We start from the raw sequence: 17,777 nt of genomic DNA, 5'->3' as shown, positions 1-17,777 counted from the left end.
TAAAATCAGTGTTTTCCAAAGTGAGAGATGCAATATCCATTGAATTATGGCCCAGGAATGCCTATATCCCTCAAATGTGAAATTGGAAAAGGAATGATGGTGAAATTAGCTTTCCCTGGGGATAGACAAGGTACCATTCCTTCTCTGGAGCATCTTCAAATCAAACAGCAAAAAAAACGTGATGCTCCAACCAGGGCTGGCCCCATGCAAACATCTAAATTAAGGAAAGTTGGTATTCAAGACCTCCCTAGCTGTCTGGCCACTGACATGAGATTCAGGCTGCCTTTCTTTGTACTTCCCCACAGTCAGAATCCTTTTTCCACAGAAGACCTCAAAAGCCCAAGTGGCTAAAGGGTTTACTAGGAGAACAATATGCCAACAGGGGGAAGGAAGCTCAAATGTTGTCATTTCAGGCTTTGCTGTCAGGCCAGGGAAGATAGTGTTTTCTAGGAAAGGGTGTTAGGCACCACATCTTACCAGCTCTTTCCCCAATACACCCTCTCCCAGTCCAGCTTTATCCAGCCCCCCCCCCCAAGTCTGAACAAGTTCAGGGACAGGCAGGGAAGCCAGTGCAGCCGTGTCCCTGATTTATCACACAATGTTTGAGTTCAAGTGACAGAATAGCTTTGTTCGACCAAATTTTCTGACTGAATGAAGTAATCAGAAATAAATCACTCTTGTTCCTGAACAGATTCCAATATTATCAACCTTTTAGACTTAGCTTTAAAAAATCCAAAGTGCCCTGAAATGTGGTTCTTATTTTCCTTCACTGGCAGAATTACATTAACTGCTATGAAGAGGAACAGAAACAACTCACTAACTTAAAAAAAAAAAAAAAAAAAACCCTGATAATACTGGTAATATTTTAGGAGTAATATGAAGTTTTCACGTTAACTGTATATCAAATGCTTCCTAACTTGCTAGAATTTGTGTCCTTCTATATTAACATGCATTAAAATGCTTTCTATTTTATTACAAAAATCCAGTGTCTGAATTTGTTTCTGATCAAGGTCATCAAAATACATGCGCTCAGAGTTCCCATTGTGGGCAGCAGAAATGAATCTGACTAGGAACCATGAGCTTGTGGGTTCGAAGGATTCCTGGCCTAGCTCAGTGGGTTAAGGATCCAGCGTTGCCCTGAGCTGTGGTGTAGGTCGCAGACTTGGCTCAGATTTGGCATTGCTGTGGCTGTAATAGGCCAGCAGCTCTAGCTCCAATTAGACCCCTAGCCTGAGAACCTCCATAAGTCGTGGGTGTGGCCCTAAAGACAAAAGACAAAAAAAAAAAAAAAAAAATATATATATATATATATATATGCACACACACACGTGCGCGCGCACGCGTTCAAATAATTCAGCAGAGAAGGGAAAGTGGTAGCATTCTATGAGTAATTTTTTATATAAAATTATTTCGAGAGAGTTCTTACATTAAACACAATTTCTCCAGAACCCCTTTAAAGAGGAGCTATTTCCCTAACCTACTGTTTGAGATCACCACTTACACTAATTCAAACTATGAAACTAAATTACTTTAAAGAATTCCCCTGGTAAAAAAAAAAGAAATAACCTTCTCTTTTATAGTAATTCCTACACAGTGATTTAGAAAGTTGTATCTGAGACATTTTGTACATCTCAATTTAGAATCACTTAAAAATTCTACTTTCAAGCGGCAATTATTTGCTCCTGATTATAGGTAGTGAAAACTGTAATTCCTTCTTGTTTTTATAGAGCTGAATAATGCACATATCACTTTTCTATTCTGTACTATTATTTAATGTCTGAAGGATATCTTTGTATGACTGGACAACTGAAATGCAGGTCCAATTTATAAATGTTAAAAATGTTTTAATCCAGCTGGTGGATATTAGAATCGTCCCTAAATTTTCCTCATTGTGAGTTTTGAAATGCTATTAGAATGGTCTAATTCCCATGAAAGTCTAAATGCTTCTACTTTTTACATGCTTACCAAAGAGTTATACTACCTAATTAATGTTAGTAAGAATAAAAATATTCTCAAGTAGATATTGTACTCTCTTCTATAGTTCCACAAAGTGGTAAAGTTTTTAACACATCCATTTGTCCTGTTTAAGGTTTCAGGCTCTGTATAACTATACTCCTAGGAACGAAGATGAGCTGGAGCTCAGAGAAAGCGATGTCATTGACGTGATGGAAAAATGTGATGACGGATGGTTTGTGGGTATGTGTACATTTCCTTTCAGACACACGTGGCCATCTTACAATTTGCTTAATGTTTGCTCCCCTTCATGGTTTGATATGACAGTCAGGATTTCTTTGATTTCATAATGCCTTTAATTCTTTTATATATCCATATGCATTATGTAATCCCAAGGCGGTTGCATTTTTAATATAGTTTAGTATTTCCTGCTTCAGGTATAGGTGAATTTCTGCTGGTTTTACTGCCAATTGAAATGAGAAGAAAATATCTTTAAATAAATAGCACCAATGTGGAAAGACTGAGATCTAAAGAACAACAACAACAAAGATATTCCCTTGATGAGAAATACAAATAATCTGGTCCAGTGGAGAATGTTAGTCGTCAGCAGTGAGGATCTAATTTGCAAAAACAAGATGAAATGAACAATTCACCCATTACTAAGTCAGCTACAGGTGCCCTAGAAATCCAGTGTTTCACCTCAGCTTTAATTTGTGGTTGAAAAAGAGAGAAGTTCCATCCTTACCACTTAAAAAAAAAATCCTAGTCTTACCATCCTAAAAGAAAACTAGAGGTTTTTCTGATAAAACTTCGGTAGGCAAGAGTATCATACACCAGATCGCAGAAGAGAGAGATGCAAAGGAAATAGATGCAAAGGAGGGCTGATGAGACAAAAGATGAGGGAATGAGGACTTTTGATAGATAGGCCAACAGTGGGGATATATAAAAGAGTAAAGGCCACATTTGCAGCCACAAGCATCTGCCTCTGTTTGTATTAATTCCCCACTCAGAAGAATAAAAAGGCTTACCTACACTGGGAAAAAGAAAATCAGTCATCAAACCAAGACAGGAATTTCCAGAGTGTAAATGAGAAAGGGAAGTATAGAGACATTGTCCATTCTACGTGAGCTGGAAATCCTAAGGAACAACTTAGTGAACCAGCTCTTCCAAAAGTTTCAAAGGAATGACATTATTTGAAACTAAAGGCGATTATCATGATGGCCAATTTATGCATTTGGCTTGACTCCTCATATCAGAAAAATGCCCAATGATAGAACGCCCACCACTAAGAGTGATTTATCCTTTTTTCTTTAGTGACTTGGTAAATTGTTCAATTTTCTATTTTAAGGATCCTGGAAGTACAATTTGTAAATGAATAATATGGCATTCAGCATGACCTCCTATGTGATAATAAAACTGGACAATGACAGTGTTCCCAATAGAGCCTTAACACCACACCTGTGCCAAGGAGCTGTGACAGACCACCTGCCCATTGAACCAAGCCTTACTGTTGTGCTTTTCCAGTCCATCCTATCGTGCTGCCAGCCTCCTTATTCAGAAGATAGTCCTAGAAAATGTCACTTGCCAGATGCATTTCCTATTCTGCTCCTCACTCCTGTCCAGCATCCTTGGTGACAGACCCTCAGCATGCCCAAGTATCCCTAGACTTAAACCCACCTCCTCAGCAAGATTGTCTTTCCCCTCAGATTGAAGGCAGAGCTCAGAGGCAATAACGCATCAGGCAGTACAGATAAAACTGCTTACTTTCTCTTCCTATCTCTTAAAATGATTTTTTTCTCTCTTCTTTTCCAAACCCTGTAGGTTTACTCTCTTAGTGAGTTTCAAGCCCACCTATATGAACTGATATTTCACTGTTGTTACCCTCCTTTCATTTATCACTTCTATTTTCAGGAACCTCAAGAAGAACCAAATTCTTTGGTACTTTTCCCGGAAACTATGTCAAGAGGCTGTGAATCACTCTCCTGCATTATTTATGCCGCATCTCAGCCCCATCTCTGCAGAACTTTGCCTGAAAGATCCCTGCAGGCCTCCTGCTGTTATGCCTTCCAGTTTCCAACAGAAATCACCCACTGTCACCATCTCCACCTGCCACCAAACCACCAGCAACGGACCTGCCGCCGCCAAGCCTTGGGGAGATTGGCGGATCTGCTTCCACGTGAAAGCACTTATTCCTGCTTTCTGCTTTAAACTTCGATAAGTCGATATGTGGCATCAGAAAGAAAATCATTATACTTATTGAGGGTTGAGTATTTGAGGCAAAAAAAAAAAAAATATTACTGTCTCAAAGAGGCTCCCTGGTCCACTTTGGAAGATGTTCTCCCCCAGGCAACCAAGTTTATTACTACTTGCTGTGGTTTGCATTTTCACCTTCTTAGCTTGGCAGTATATTTTCCTTTCACAAGTCTGCCTAGTGTCCTGGTTTACACGATATGACAACTGTACTTCAGCTATTGTTTGCCTGCACTTATATGTTGTAATATGCACAGTGATTACAAAATCTAAAGCAAGAGTAGGAAAGTTAATTCGAATGAGTGTGATTTTGTTGAATTGAACGTGAGTTTCAAATAGGAGTCTTTTCCTGCAGTTTTTTTGTACTTTTTAGAAGTGCAAACAATAAATGAATAAGAGCCTTTGGTAATAATCATGAGAATATAAGAGGTTTAGCTAGACTACAAAAAAACTATTGTGTTGTAAAGTTGCATTGCTATTTTCTATTAAAGTGTAATAATCAGCATCATGAACAATGAGCTCTTAGTGTTTTATTTATCTGATAAAATTTAAATAAAAGCAGTGTTAGTGAGAGGTGCAAAGAACTATTCTAATATAGACACTTGAAAGTATCTGTAAGCAATATTCATAGGTAAGATTTCACTGTGTGTACACATACACATTTGAGATTGTATGAGAACAGACAATCCATATGATATGCTGTACATTTTACTGAAATGTAAAAGAATCTCACACATTATTTTATAGAAATAGAGTACTTCAAAAGCATCACAAGTATTAAGGCTGGTTTTAGCAAGGGTTGTGATCCATACAATTATTTTTACTATGATAATTATTTTTCTTCAATGGAACTCAGAATCCTGGCACATTTGAGGACAGGAATATGTTGAGCCTGATTTTCTGGTATGTGTAAAATATTTCCTCGGAAAACACTAGGCACTTTCTAGAGGCAATGTTAAATCCTTCAGGTTATATTTTCTTCCCTGAAGTAGAAACCTACAAGATGATATTGGGACCTGAAAGATTTAATGTGGTTAACAGTGCCTGAATTACACATACCCTGAGAACTAGCTTTGTATTTCTTATGACTTTGCATAAGAACTATTCATATTTGGATCTTGAGCACCTTATAGATAAAAACTTTTTACAGCATTTCTTCTGTGGACAGTGATTGATCTTTTCACAATGTATGTAGACTCTAGAATTTTGTATATATGTTTGCTTTTTTTTTTTTTTTTTTTTTTTGTACAGACTATTGAGTTGTTGAGATCACAGGGGAATTTCCTAATTTGGTCTTTATCCTTCACTTAAACTAAGCTAAAACACTTTCCACAGATTATCCTCCACATCTCCCACAGATCATCATTATGCCTTGATAGTGCGATTCTGTAAGATAGCACTTATGCAAAAGTTTATGAACATAAAATATCTTAGCAACCAAACTGAAATGTATGTAAATACTGATTACAGAGGAATTTCATTAGGAAGAAGGTAAAGAAACATCTTTGAGTAGCCTACCTTGATTATTGTCAAGTTCACAGCCAGCTTTATATTTTAAAGGCTTTGGGTTTGAAATTAGGTCAACTGCATGCAGCTTTGCTGATAAATGAATAATTACTTTTGATGCCATTTATGAGAAAAGACTTCAATATCTGTTGCCTGTAATATTTAAGAAAAATGACTGTTTCTACTCTCTGTATCTGATTTTAAAAGGAAAAATATTCATACCTAGCTTTTAGGTAATTGACTTTGAATTCTTACAAGCAAAGGTCATTGTGTTTTTCTTGAATAGACATCTAATAAATTTTGCTTGGAAGTATACTTCAGTTTTTCTTCTTGACATTTATCTTTATGTGAATTGTATATTTTATCCCAATCTGTTAGATAAACTAAGAGAAAATGCATTTGCTCTGTGTTATCTTGACACACAAATGGAGAAAAGATGTGTTTGCATCAGCTCAGAGAAGAAATTTTTTTAAACCCACCACCAAACCTCATTGCTAAATATTCTTTAGCTAAACACTGTTCTTCAGCTAAAACAACACATTTTAAAATATTTCTTCCTCAAAAACAGCTATTTTTCTAAAAAGTTAATTATAAGACGTCTTAAGTACTTTCCCAGTTCAACTATCTTCAGTTTTAAAATCCTTGCCCTAAAAGCTTTATCACCATTGGTATGGCCAACTCTATTAATATCCACAAGCTCTCACTGAGAGCCGAGGTTGGTGCTAAACACTTTTGATCAAACTGTGCACTCCAAGTTAAACAGCCATTATTCATCCATCCATCTCCTTCCCTCTCCGTCATTCTTGCAAATTCTGCCATCGTGAACAGCCAGCCATTCACAATAGGATCTTGCTGTTCACAAGATGACAAGAAAGAGGAATATGCCCTGCCTAGTGCAACGTGTTCCTGAGGAAAGCTAATTTGGTTTCTAAAAGTACACAGTAACCAGTGAGGATTTAACTTCAATTACTTGATGTTTTAACTGAGCATAAGCCTGCCCATGAGCTGTGATTCATTAAGGTCCAGAGCCCATTGCCTGTGAGTCAGATGGGCAGCTGGTGGTGCTTTGGGAAGTGCTTGGTGTTGCTGAGCCACTTGGAAACAGGCAAGGCCAGTGTGCTCTAAGAACGCGGTGTGCTTAACGGACATCTTTTCAATGTACAAAGCCCCAGGATGCACTCACTAGCCATTCTCTGCTGCATGACGTACTAAGTGACTGAGAGCCTTAGCTCACTGCTAAATTCAGCCCCTCCAGTAGCTCAGGAAAGTTCCATCTGAGCTCATGCACATACATATATCTTGACCCAAAAAACTTTCAGTACAAGACAGAAATCTGTCTAGCGAATCCTCACCTGTTCCTTTGGGGTTTCTTGTTTCATCCTTTTCCCTAAAATACGATGGGTGACTCAGTTGTCCTGGTGTCTTCCAAAAATAAGTGCCATTTCAAACAAAACTCTTGTTACCATCAACAAAAACAGCAGATGAGTGTCAAATCCTGCACTGATCATACAGAAAGCTTGAGAATGACTTTGTAAAGCATTTTTTCTTTTTCAATTATGCAAGCAATAGATGCGTATTATAGGGAAAATCAGAAAATAGAAATGAGCAAAAAGGAGAAACAAGGAATTGCTGAGTTCCATTTAGGGTAAAGATTACTATTTGGAACATAATCCTCCAGAGTGTTTTCCTGCACAGGCTTGTTAGAGTGGGGGTTGGGGGTGGAATCATACTGAACATACTGTTTTACAACCTACCCTCAACATTGAACAGGACTCTGAACTAGAGTGAATAAATCGTGTTTCAAGTCAATTCGACATTAGCAAGGTTTATAAAAAAAGTGAGAAAAAAATCAAAGTCAATCCCTAGGATTCATGAAAATGCAATTAATTCAAAGACAAGTGGCAAGAGCTACAGAATTACCTCTAGGCCAGAAAATCTGTTGCAATCTGAGGAACTGGTAGAGGAAGGAAAGAAAAGATAACCAAAGAAAAGAAAAGAATATTTATTACTTCTCTACCATAAGCCATCACATGCATGAGGCATTTTTATAGCTAAGGAGTGGCTAAAGGAAGAGAGATATTAAGATGAGAAATGCATGAAGTACAGGGCAGTTAGATACAACATCCAAACCATCCTGGGAGACAGCTAAGTGCACAAGTTTTGAATCAAAACAGAAAACATACAATAATTTATTTTGAAAGCAGATATAGTCCAGAAAAAAAATTGATCTAAGATATATTTATAGGGTACTAGCACAGTGCTTCTAAATCCAGGGTGATTCTGTCCCTCTCCTAGGGGACCTTAGGTAATGTTTGGAGACATTTTTGACTGTCACAACTGAGGGTGTTACTGGCAGCTAGTACGTACAGGTCAGGGATGCTGTTAAACTCCCCATCCTACACAGAGCAGTCTTCACACAGTTAAGAGTTATCCAGCCCAAAATGTCTGTAGTGCTGAGGTTCAGAACCCCTGCCTTAGGGGAACTTATACTACTTAGGAGAATCATGCCGTCAATATTTTTTTTTTTCCTTTTTAGGGCCACACCCATAGCACATGTAAGTTTCCAGGCTAGGGGTGGAATTGGAGCTGCAGCTGCTGGCCCACACCACCACCACAGCAACGTAGCATCTGAAGTGCATCTGAGACCTAATACCAGAGCTCAGACAAATAATAATAACAACAAGGCAGAAAATGAAAGCTAATAATATCAGAACTTATTATCTAGATCCTCATGAAATATTAATGTTTTTCCAGAGGGTGCAAGTATGGATAAGATCAGGATAAGGTATAAGCTCAAGAATTTATAGATAATACTCTGATAAAATTCCCTTGGACAAAATGGCAAGGAATCAGTATGCCTTTTCTAATGATTCACTCACCATTCTTTAACCATATCAAGTAAAATTGATCTCAAAATTAAATTAGCATAAACATTGATTTTATTGGGTCTCTAATGCAATGCCAACCCATAGTGCTTTTTTACTCTCATTGCTCATATACACACCTTTACTTGAGGCAGTGCCCCTGGGGTTTTCTGCAGATGAGCTTTGATACGTGGAATAGGATATCAAAACAACACATTCAAGGCATTCTGGCTTGAAGATTTCTGACTGAATGCTGCCAACATCTCAACTACACACTTCTGGGAACTGAGACCCAGAGCTTTGACACAGCAAGACACGACTCTTTTTGATCATTCTGCTGAGTTCATTTTGGTCACTCAATATGGATAGAGGATGTTTAATTCAAAACAAAACATGTACACAGACATCAGGCTATTCATAGCCTGTGTATGTCACCACAGACCACACCGGGGACATGAGATTTGCTTATTTTTTAAAAACTTTATTGAGAGTCCCATTGTGACTCAGTAGGTCAAGAACCTAACTAGTACAAGGTACAGTGTAGGTCTCAGAGGACATGAGGCTTGGATCCCAAATTGCTGTGGCTATGGTGTGGGCCTGATTTGACCCCTCACCTGGGAACTTCCATATGCCAAGCATGCAACCCTAAAAAGACAAAAAAATAATTTTTTAATGAAAATAAAAAATTTACTGAATCATAGTTGACATAAAATACCATGTTCATTTCAGGTGTACGACCTAGTGATCTAATGGCCAGATACTTTATGAAAAGACTACCACATGACAAGTCTAGTAACCATCTGTCACCATACAAAATTATTACAATATTAGTGACTAAATTCCTCCTGCTGCATAGCACATCCCTATGACTCATTTATAGTCACATGAAAGTCTGTATCTCTTAATCCTCTTTACCTATTTCACCCAATCTCCCCTTCTCTTCCCCAGCACCCACTCATTTGTTCTTTGTCTCTATAAGTCTCTGTTTTTCATATGTTCAATTGTTTTGTTTTTTAGATTCCACATGTGAGATCATGTTGTAATCGTTACCTGACTGATGTCACTTAGCAAAATACCCTCTAGATCTATCTACTGCTGTCACAAGTGGCACAATTTCATTCATTTTATGGATGAGGAATAATCGTTGTATATATACACCATATCTTCCTTATCAATTTGTCTATTGATGAATACCTAGGTCGATTCCATGTCTTGCAAATAATGCTGCAATGAATATGGGGGTGTAGCTATCTTTTCAAATTAGTTTTGTTTTCTTCAGGTAAATACCCAGAAGTAGAATGCTGGATCATATGGTAGTTCTATTTTTAAGTTTTTGAGGAACTTCCATACTTTTTCCATAAGAGCTACACCAATTTACATCCCCACCAACAGTGCATAAAGCTTCCCCTTTTCTCTACACCCTGACCAACACTCGTTATTTGTCTTTATGATGATAGCCATTTTGACAGTGTGAGGTGATATCTCATTGAGGTTTTGATTTGTGTTTCCCTGATGATGAGTGATGCTGAGCATCCTTTCATGTGTCTGTTGGCCATTTGTAGCCTTACATTTTAGTAAGACTACCCCCTTCAAAGGCTGCCCCTGTACAAACTAACCAGCTGTTCAATAACTTAACAGAGTTGCTGATAGCATAGGCTTCCCTCTAGAATTACTGGCATTCCCCCCTACCCTCCGCCACTAACTCTTCAGCTAAGAAAGATAGTTATTGGCAGACAGAAATGAGCTGGAACTAGCAAGCTGAACTTTGACCTACTCCTGAGGAAAACACTGGTATTTATAATAAGGCCCCTAACATACCATCTTCCTTCCTTCTCCCTCACTCTCTTTCTCTCCTCTCTTCTAATGGGGGAATCTCAAAAGGCATATGAAGTCTGGGCTACTGCTATCTAGACTTTCCACCCACCTAACATCCCTCAACACATAAAGTTATGCCTTTGGTCAGCTGTCAGATGATATGACAACAAGCTTAGCAGACATCTGCCCATGGATTAATGGGGTTGGTATTTCTTTCACTATCAAAGATAGATTGCAAGACAGCTGTATTGAAAACCACAGCACGTCTCAACACTGATGATGCATAGATGAGATGACCTATTTTCTAAACGGGGTCGTGAATAATCTTCCTACTGCAAGAGCTATTTTTCCCTGCCAGAAAAAAAAATTAAAGAAACAACAAAGGCTATGGTGTAAACGTCAAATCCAAATGTAGCTACGCCTCCTTTCTGATTGTGTGTGGGTGCTGCTAGTGACATATTATTTGAAGATTGTTCTAGAATTCAGAATTTAGCAAGAGAAAAAGCCTAAGAGAGTGGACGCCTTGCTTTGCCAACACAAAGCCTGTAAAGCTGTATGAAAAGCAAAGTGTTCAAATTCAGACTCACTTAGGTTTCTAAGGAAGTAGCCCTGAACTGGTGACAACTTCAGTTAGCTTGTAAATGGATACAATTTTTTACAAATCACATAATGTTTATTAGAGGAGTAAACGAGACAAAAATATACAAGTAGAGTCAGCTCTAAATAAAGGCTGGTTCCCTGATCTTCTTTTCCCTTTGAAGTTACCTTTTTGGCTGATTCTAATAAGCATCAAATGTTTGGATTTATGGATAAAGATGCTCCTGGAGGCTGCAGTACCAAGGTTTAGAGTCTAGATGTCTGAAGAGGACAGTCAGAATACAGCACTAAAAATATTTTAAATTAATAAGACTTTTGGCAAATATCCTATTGTATAAAACACACATTATAATTTTTCATATAAACTAATTGTTCTTAAGAAGGAACTGACATAAAAACAAAGTTAGAAGCTAGAAATAGAAAAAGAACAGAGCAGGAAATTTGGATAAAATGCTACCATCCATGAACTATTTTGATGGTGCCAACACAGGTCTATTCAATCTTCAGAAACCCTATGAGGACTGAGGGTGATGGATTAGGTTGTCCCTATGAAATCACAATTTTATAAGTCAAAAATGGTCAAACAGCAGTTATTTCTTAGGGTCCCGCCTATTATATGAATGCATATGCACTGAAATAAGACTAGACATCCAGAGCGGCTTTACAGAGCCCTGAATTCTGTCCTCATGCGATCTGTGACATTGTAAGTTAGCAGAATGGCCAAAATGTTAATATCCTCATTGGTAAAATGAAGAAAAACAACTGAATGATCAAGGTCCTTCCACTTCTAAACTGCCCATGAAGTCTTCATGGGAAATGTTTCCCCAAAATACCAGCAGACTGCGTGGCAACTGGAAATGGATCTCAAAGAAATGTAAACACAGAAACATTGGTTCTGAGGCTAAAAATCCTGCCTTGGGATTGATACAGGAATTAATGACTAGAGCCCAGACTGTGAGCTCAGTCTCCTGTGTGGGCAGGTTCAGTAAGAATACAGCACAAAACAAAGGGCATGAAGAGACGGGTTTTGTTTTTTGTTTTTTGTTTTTAAGATAAAGACAAAATAAACATGGAACTACTAAGCATGTAAATGATTATACAACCCCAGATATCAAATATAAAATGTTAGAATTTTTATCTAGCAAATTGGCAGCCATGTAAAAGTTCATTTCCATATCATGTTCTTGGAAGTATAAATTGATAAAATTTGTGGACGACAATTTGACAGTTCGTAACAAAAACTTTAAAGAGCTCCATACCTGTTGCCAGTCATGTCATTTCTATATATTTATTCTATGTATATTTCTAATAATCTTTATATATTATTTCTATAGATTCTCTAGACTTATTCTACGTATATATTTATTCATCACAAATGTTCAATTTTTAGCCACAAGTACGTATTGTCATGATATTTCTGACATTAAGTAATTATGAAAAACTTAAAATATCTAACAATAAAGGAATTGTTAAGTTGTGGCACTTTTTAACTAGGGAATACCATGTAATCACTTAAAAAAGCCTCATGGAACAATACTGAATGACGTATAAACATGTTCACAATACACTATTAAGTAAAAAAAAGTTACAAAACAATGTGATCCCATTATTGTAAGAGGATGTATACTTTTACATATGTATCTAGAAAATAGAGGGGTGTGTGTGTGTGTGTGTGTGTGTGTGTGTGTGTATACAAAAACAAATATATTAGGTTGTCCCTATGAAATCACAATTTGTAAGTCAAAAATGGTCAAACAGCAGTTATTTCATAGGGTTCCACCTATTATATGAACGCATATACACTGGAATAAGACTAGAAAAATATTCACAAAAATGTTGACTATAGCCATATCTTCAGTGATTATACTTTTATTTTTCAAACTTTTTATAATTTAAGTATATTTCTTTTGATATAAGAAAAAAGTTTTAATGAGATCAAATATTTAATTTACATACAAGTTTAAAAAGCCCAACATAATGTAATTTCTTAACTACTCTGGCTTTCAAACTATTATGATTGATAGATATGTATATGCATATAATTCATGTTTATATATTTATAATATAGTATGTATTTATGTATTATGTAAATATATATATGTTAAATTAACCAGATGTCTAATCCTATTTCATGTAATATATTTCAAAGATTTAAGCACTCCTATTAGGAAAGAAGCGCTTATCAGGAAAAACACTTAGTCCTTCAAAATAGCCTCCCTCCTATGCTTCCTTCCTAAAGAGTTCCCAGATAAATGAGAAGAAGGGAAGTTTAACATCCTCATGTTGATGGGACAGACCTGAGTTCTTGAGCAGGATGTCCTCTATCTCTTCTGAACTCCAGGGCTGTGTCCTTTACCCCCTGAGTATCTCCTGGCCTTCAGGCTGAAATCTGAGGATGGTATAGCTGGCAATCTTATCTCCCTTGGTTTGTTCAGGATGACCACTTTCTGGCTGACTTAGCCTCATGTTAGCTTCTGCAGGCTACAGACTCCTGAACATCTGTCATGCTCTTCCTCCAGCCTCCTGACCTGGCACACACCCAGCCTCTGCTGTGGGGTCACCTCAACTTGCCATTGTGTGTATCACTGTAGACTCTTTGCTTCTCAATTCTGCATCCCCATCAGACAGAGAAGGAAGGTCACTTGGAAAAGCAAAACCCCAGAGCCCCTTTCCTGCCTGACCTCACTGCTTTGCCAGCTTACCTTGATGTGCCTGAGGTCCAGATCACCCTTGAAGTTAATTCACCTTAAAGCATACACCTCCAGAGGGGAAATCAAGAGACACCCCACTCTCGAATGTAAACTGGTACAACCACTATGGAAAACTGTATAGAGGTACCTCAGAAAACTAAATATAGAACTACCATATGACCCAGCAGTCCCACTCTAGGGCATATATCCAGACAAAACTTTCCTTGAAAAAGACACATGCACCTGGATATTCATTGTAGTACTATTCACAATAGCCAAGACATGGAAACAACATAAATGTCCATCAACGGACAGATGAATGGATTAAGAAGATGTGGTATATATATATATATATATACACACACACACACACACACCACACACACACACACACACACACACAGTGGAATACTACTCAGCCATAAAAAAGAACAAAACAATGCCATATCTGCATCAACATGATGGAACTAGAGACTCTCATACTAAGTGAAGTAAGTCAGAAAGAGAAAGACAAATACCATATGATATCACTTATATCTAGAATCTAATATATGGCACAAATGAACCTTTCCACAGAAAAGGAACTCATGGATTTGTAGAACAGACTTGTGGTTGCCAAGGGGGATGGGGAGGGAGTGGGATTGACTGGGAATTTGGGGTTAATATATGCAAACTATTGCATCTGGAATGGACAAGCAATGAGATCCTGCTGTATAGCACTGGGAACTATATCTTGTCACTTGTGATGGAGCATGATGGAGGATGATGTGAGAAAAAGAAAGTGTGTGTGTGTGTGTGTGTGTGTGTGTGTGTGTGAGAGAGAGGAGAGAGAGAGAGAGACTGGGTCACTTTGCTGTACAGCAGAAAACTGACAGAATGCTGTGAACCAACTATAATGGAAAAAATTAAAATCATTGAAAAAAAGAGACACCCCATTCTCTTCATTCTCTCTCTCCTTTTCCATCTTTCCACCATTTCCCAGGGAGAATATGGCTCAGCTTTTCTCCTACTTCCACTATATTCAACCCCCCCCACCCCGCTATACCAGGGGTATCTTCTCTGAATTATGAAAAGACTCTCTGAATATAGATCTCTATGCTCAGTTATTAATTTGATAACTGGATGCAGGAAGCCTTTCTCAAGAAATAGCTTACATGACAATAGTTTATATCATTACATTTTTCAATCACATGATATTAATAATGAATATTACCTTGGTCTTTCTCTTGGCATGTCCCCTATAAAAATTACATTTAAATGGATGCTAAAGGCAGAAGAGGCAAAGATTTTGACTCAAGAAAGCAAAAAAAAATTACTTTAAAACTTTAGCTCTATTATAAAGTTATTTCAGAAAAAGAGTCAGCTTAAGTACACACCTAGATAAAACGGGGAGACACCAAAAAGGGTGAACTGACACTTGGAGGATGCTGAATGAGGGGAATTAAGAGAAACCAGTGCAAACCACAGAGACAGTTTGAAAGATAAGAGCTAAAATGTCCTATGTATGTGTAATATATTTCTCTACAAACTCAAGTTGCTTCAGAGAGTAATAATTATGTTAGCCACAATCTTCCAGCTATCAGCATAAAACTTTCTAGAGACCAAGATAAATAATCAAAACACTGATGTCTTCATTTATTTGTCTACCATCTTGTTCCAGAATGGATTCCAAGTAGCTGATGGAAATAACTCTCACTCTACAGGAAAAATGAATGGTATATGATTAAGGAGCTGTGAAAAAAAAAATAGAATGTTTATTTTAGAAGCATTTAAAGATATAAACTCTCTAGTTCACACAGAAAAAGTTTAATTAGGAAAAGAAAGAAACGTTGGAAATGACATAGCTTTGTAAAGTAGATAACCCAAGCTATGGAAGAAAATGATCATTTAATCAAAGAAGGTGGGGTGACAGTTTGTGGGAGGTAACCCGGCCAGCCCAAAGCTTTAGAAAGATGACTCTGGAGGCCTTAGAGGGAGCAAGATGGAAGCCAAGAAGCCAGCAACCATGCTGGTCCAGGTGGAGGAAAAGGATAGTCTAAATTAAGGCTGCAGCAGTGGAATACATATGAGACGGGTTACATAAATAAAATAAGGAAGACTTGGCCAAAGTTTGGATTAAAGATTGAAGGAAATGGTGGGGTCCATGACAAGTAGGAGCTCCAAGTTAAGCTAACTTCAGGAATAATAACATATAAAATAAGCTTTTATCTTACCTCCACTATGCTCAGCCCCTCGGGGCAGGGGCTGAGTATAGTGGAAGTATAGTGGAATATACTGCAGAGTATAGTGGAGTATAGTGGAGTATCACTCTTAAAACAGAACATTAATTCATTTTCCACTTACAAGTTTTCTGTTATAACAATAACATTATCAGTTGACCTAAAGGTAAAGAAGGAAAAATTTTTAAATTCAAAAATGCATTCTGAATCAGTCTATTTAAAAACAATAAGAAGCACTCTGATTCAGAATACAAAGTTTGTCATTTCTTATCTTCCAAGGATAAAAGAAATCAAAAAGATAAAGCAGTGACTTAAATTATTTGAATTGACAAGTGTCATCTCACACTGAGTTTATACACCTTGTGGATTGCTTTGTTTTTACATAATTATCTGAGTATTTTTTTGCTTCAAGTGGGAGTTGAATGGAATTCTGATTACCAGTTGAGTTTTTTTGAAGTTTATTATTTTGGTAGAAATAATATAAAGCTCTATGTAGACTGTTGTCCAACATGGTACCAGATTAGGATGTTTGGAAAATCCATGTTTTATCAACAATGATCATACAGAGTGGACTTTACTGGTACAACTACTCAGATATGTGTAGAAAATCATAGTTTCCTTATTATTGTACACTGATTTAATCTTTTTCGTGTATTTTTTTATTGAGACATAATTCACATATACCATATCCTTTTAAAGTGTCCAACTGAGTGGTTTTTAGTATATTCACAAAGTTGGGCAGCCACTCCGCTATCTAATTCTGGAACATTTTTGTCACACCAAAAAGAAACCTTGCACCATTAGCAGTCACTCCTCTCTCCCCTCCCCCATAGCCTCCAGTAAGCTCTAATCTATTTTCTGTATTTATCCCTTTGCCTATTTTATATATTTAATACCAATTGGATCATATATTATGTAACCAACCAAACTGCCCCTGTGAACTCCCCCCGACCCTCGGCCATTGGGTGGCAGTAAAAAGTTACTTTAGATCAAATTGAGCAATTAATATCTCAGAATTTCTAGTTTAAGACAACTTAATTCTGGTAATGACTCACTAAGCTTAAAGTATACTTGCTAAGAGATTGTTTCTCCCCTTCCTCCTTCCTTCCCAAGTGGACCTGTGTATAGGGAAACCTCGGGAATCCTGTTAGCAATGGTGGGAGGGTGAGCTGTCCTTCTCCTCAGGCCTTGCAGGGTGGGGGCCTGACAATGCTGGGCTCTGGATCTGTGCCCCTCAGGACAACTGGTCCCAACTGGCCTCTTGGCAGATGATGGCTCCCTTCGCTGCTGACATCTGAGCCTGACACTGTCTCCCAGCATCCAGATCATTGCCACAGCAGCATCCTCCTGCCAACTCCTGGCCCCTGATAGTTCACGATCCTGTGTGTGCACACTGAGGGTGGGCCTGGGACTTTTTTCCCCACTGGACACCGTGCACCCATCACAGAGGCTAGCATATAGTAGGCATTCAACATTTTTTGAATGGGTGAATAAATCTTTCAAAATTTGTCTCAAATATTACCTGTTCTGCAAACCTTTTTTAATGTTCCCACCACTCCCCCCACGCCCACTGCTTGTCTGTGTTTCCATAGCAAGTGAATCTTGCTGCCAGTGGAGCATTTGTAGGCTGTATTATAACCCACTGTACGTAAGTTCTCTCCCATATGTTATAAACCCCACATACCCCTCACTGCCCAGGTGAGGTGCTTCCTAAGGCCTCCCTCAGATCCTTGCCACATAAAAGGTATGTTCACTAAACATTACAAGTAATTGAAGGCTTGTTATTTTTAATTAGCTAGGTTTCTTTTTAAAATAATAATATGCAAATTTTACAAAATAATCATATGGCACAAGTGGATATAAAATGAAAAGAAATCTCCATT

At 37.7% G+C, this 17,777-nt stretch overlaps 2 protein-coding genes across 28 annotated transcripts in view; one reads left to right on the top strand and one right to left on the bottom strand.

Annotated features, from left to right (window-relative positions):
* SORBS2 (sorbin and SH3 domain containing 2) overlaps nt 1-6,024 on the top strand; it is a 325,081-nt gene extending 319,057 nt beyond the window's left edge. For 18 of the 27 annotated variants that reach the window (XM_005671730.3, XM_005671729.3, XM_005671728.3 and 15 more), the window contains 2 exons: nt 2,090-2,196; nt 3,865-6,024. In XM_005671730.3, coding sequence (XP_005671787.1) covers nt 2,090-2,196; nt 3,865-3,926 — 169 coding nt within the window. In that variant the 3' untranslated portion in view covers nt 3,927-6,024. The remainder of the gene's footprint in view (nt 1-2,089; nt 2,197-3,864) is intronic. The other 9 variants (XM_021075572.1, XM_021075582.1, XM_021075580.1 and 6 more) reach the window with 2 other exon arrangements.
* Nucleotides 1-17,777, bottom strand: part of C15H4orf47 (chromosome 15 open reading frame, human C4orf47) — a 141,494-nt gene that overhangs the window by 20,551 nt on the left and 103,166 nt on the right. The gene's annotated exons all lie outside the window — the stretch shown is intronic.

Source organism: Sus scrofa, chromosome 15 (assembly GCF_000003025.6).
Source record: "Sus scrofa isolate TJ Tabasco breed Duroc chromosome 15, Sscrofa11.1, whole genome shotgun sequence".
NCBI lineage: Eukaryota > Metazoa > Chordata > Mammalia > Artiodactyla > Suidae > Sus > Sus scrofa.
This window is presented reverse-complemented; position numbering and strand designations above follow the sequence as displayed.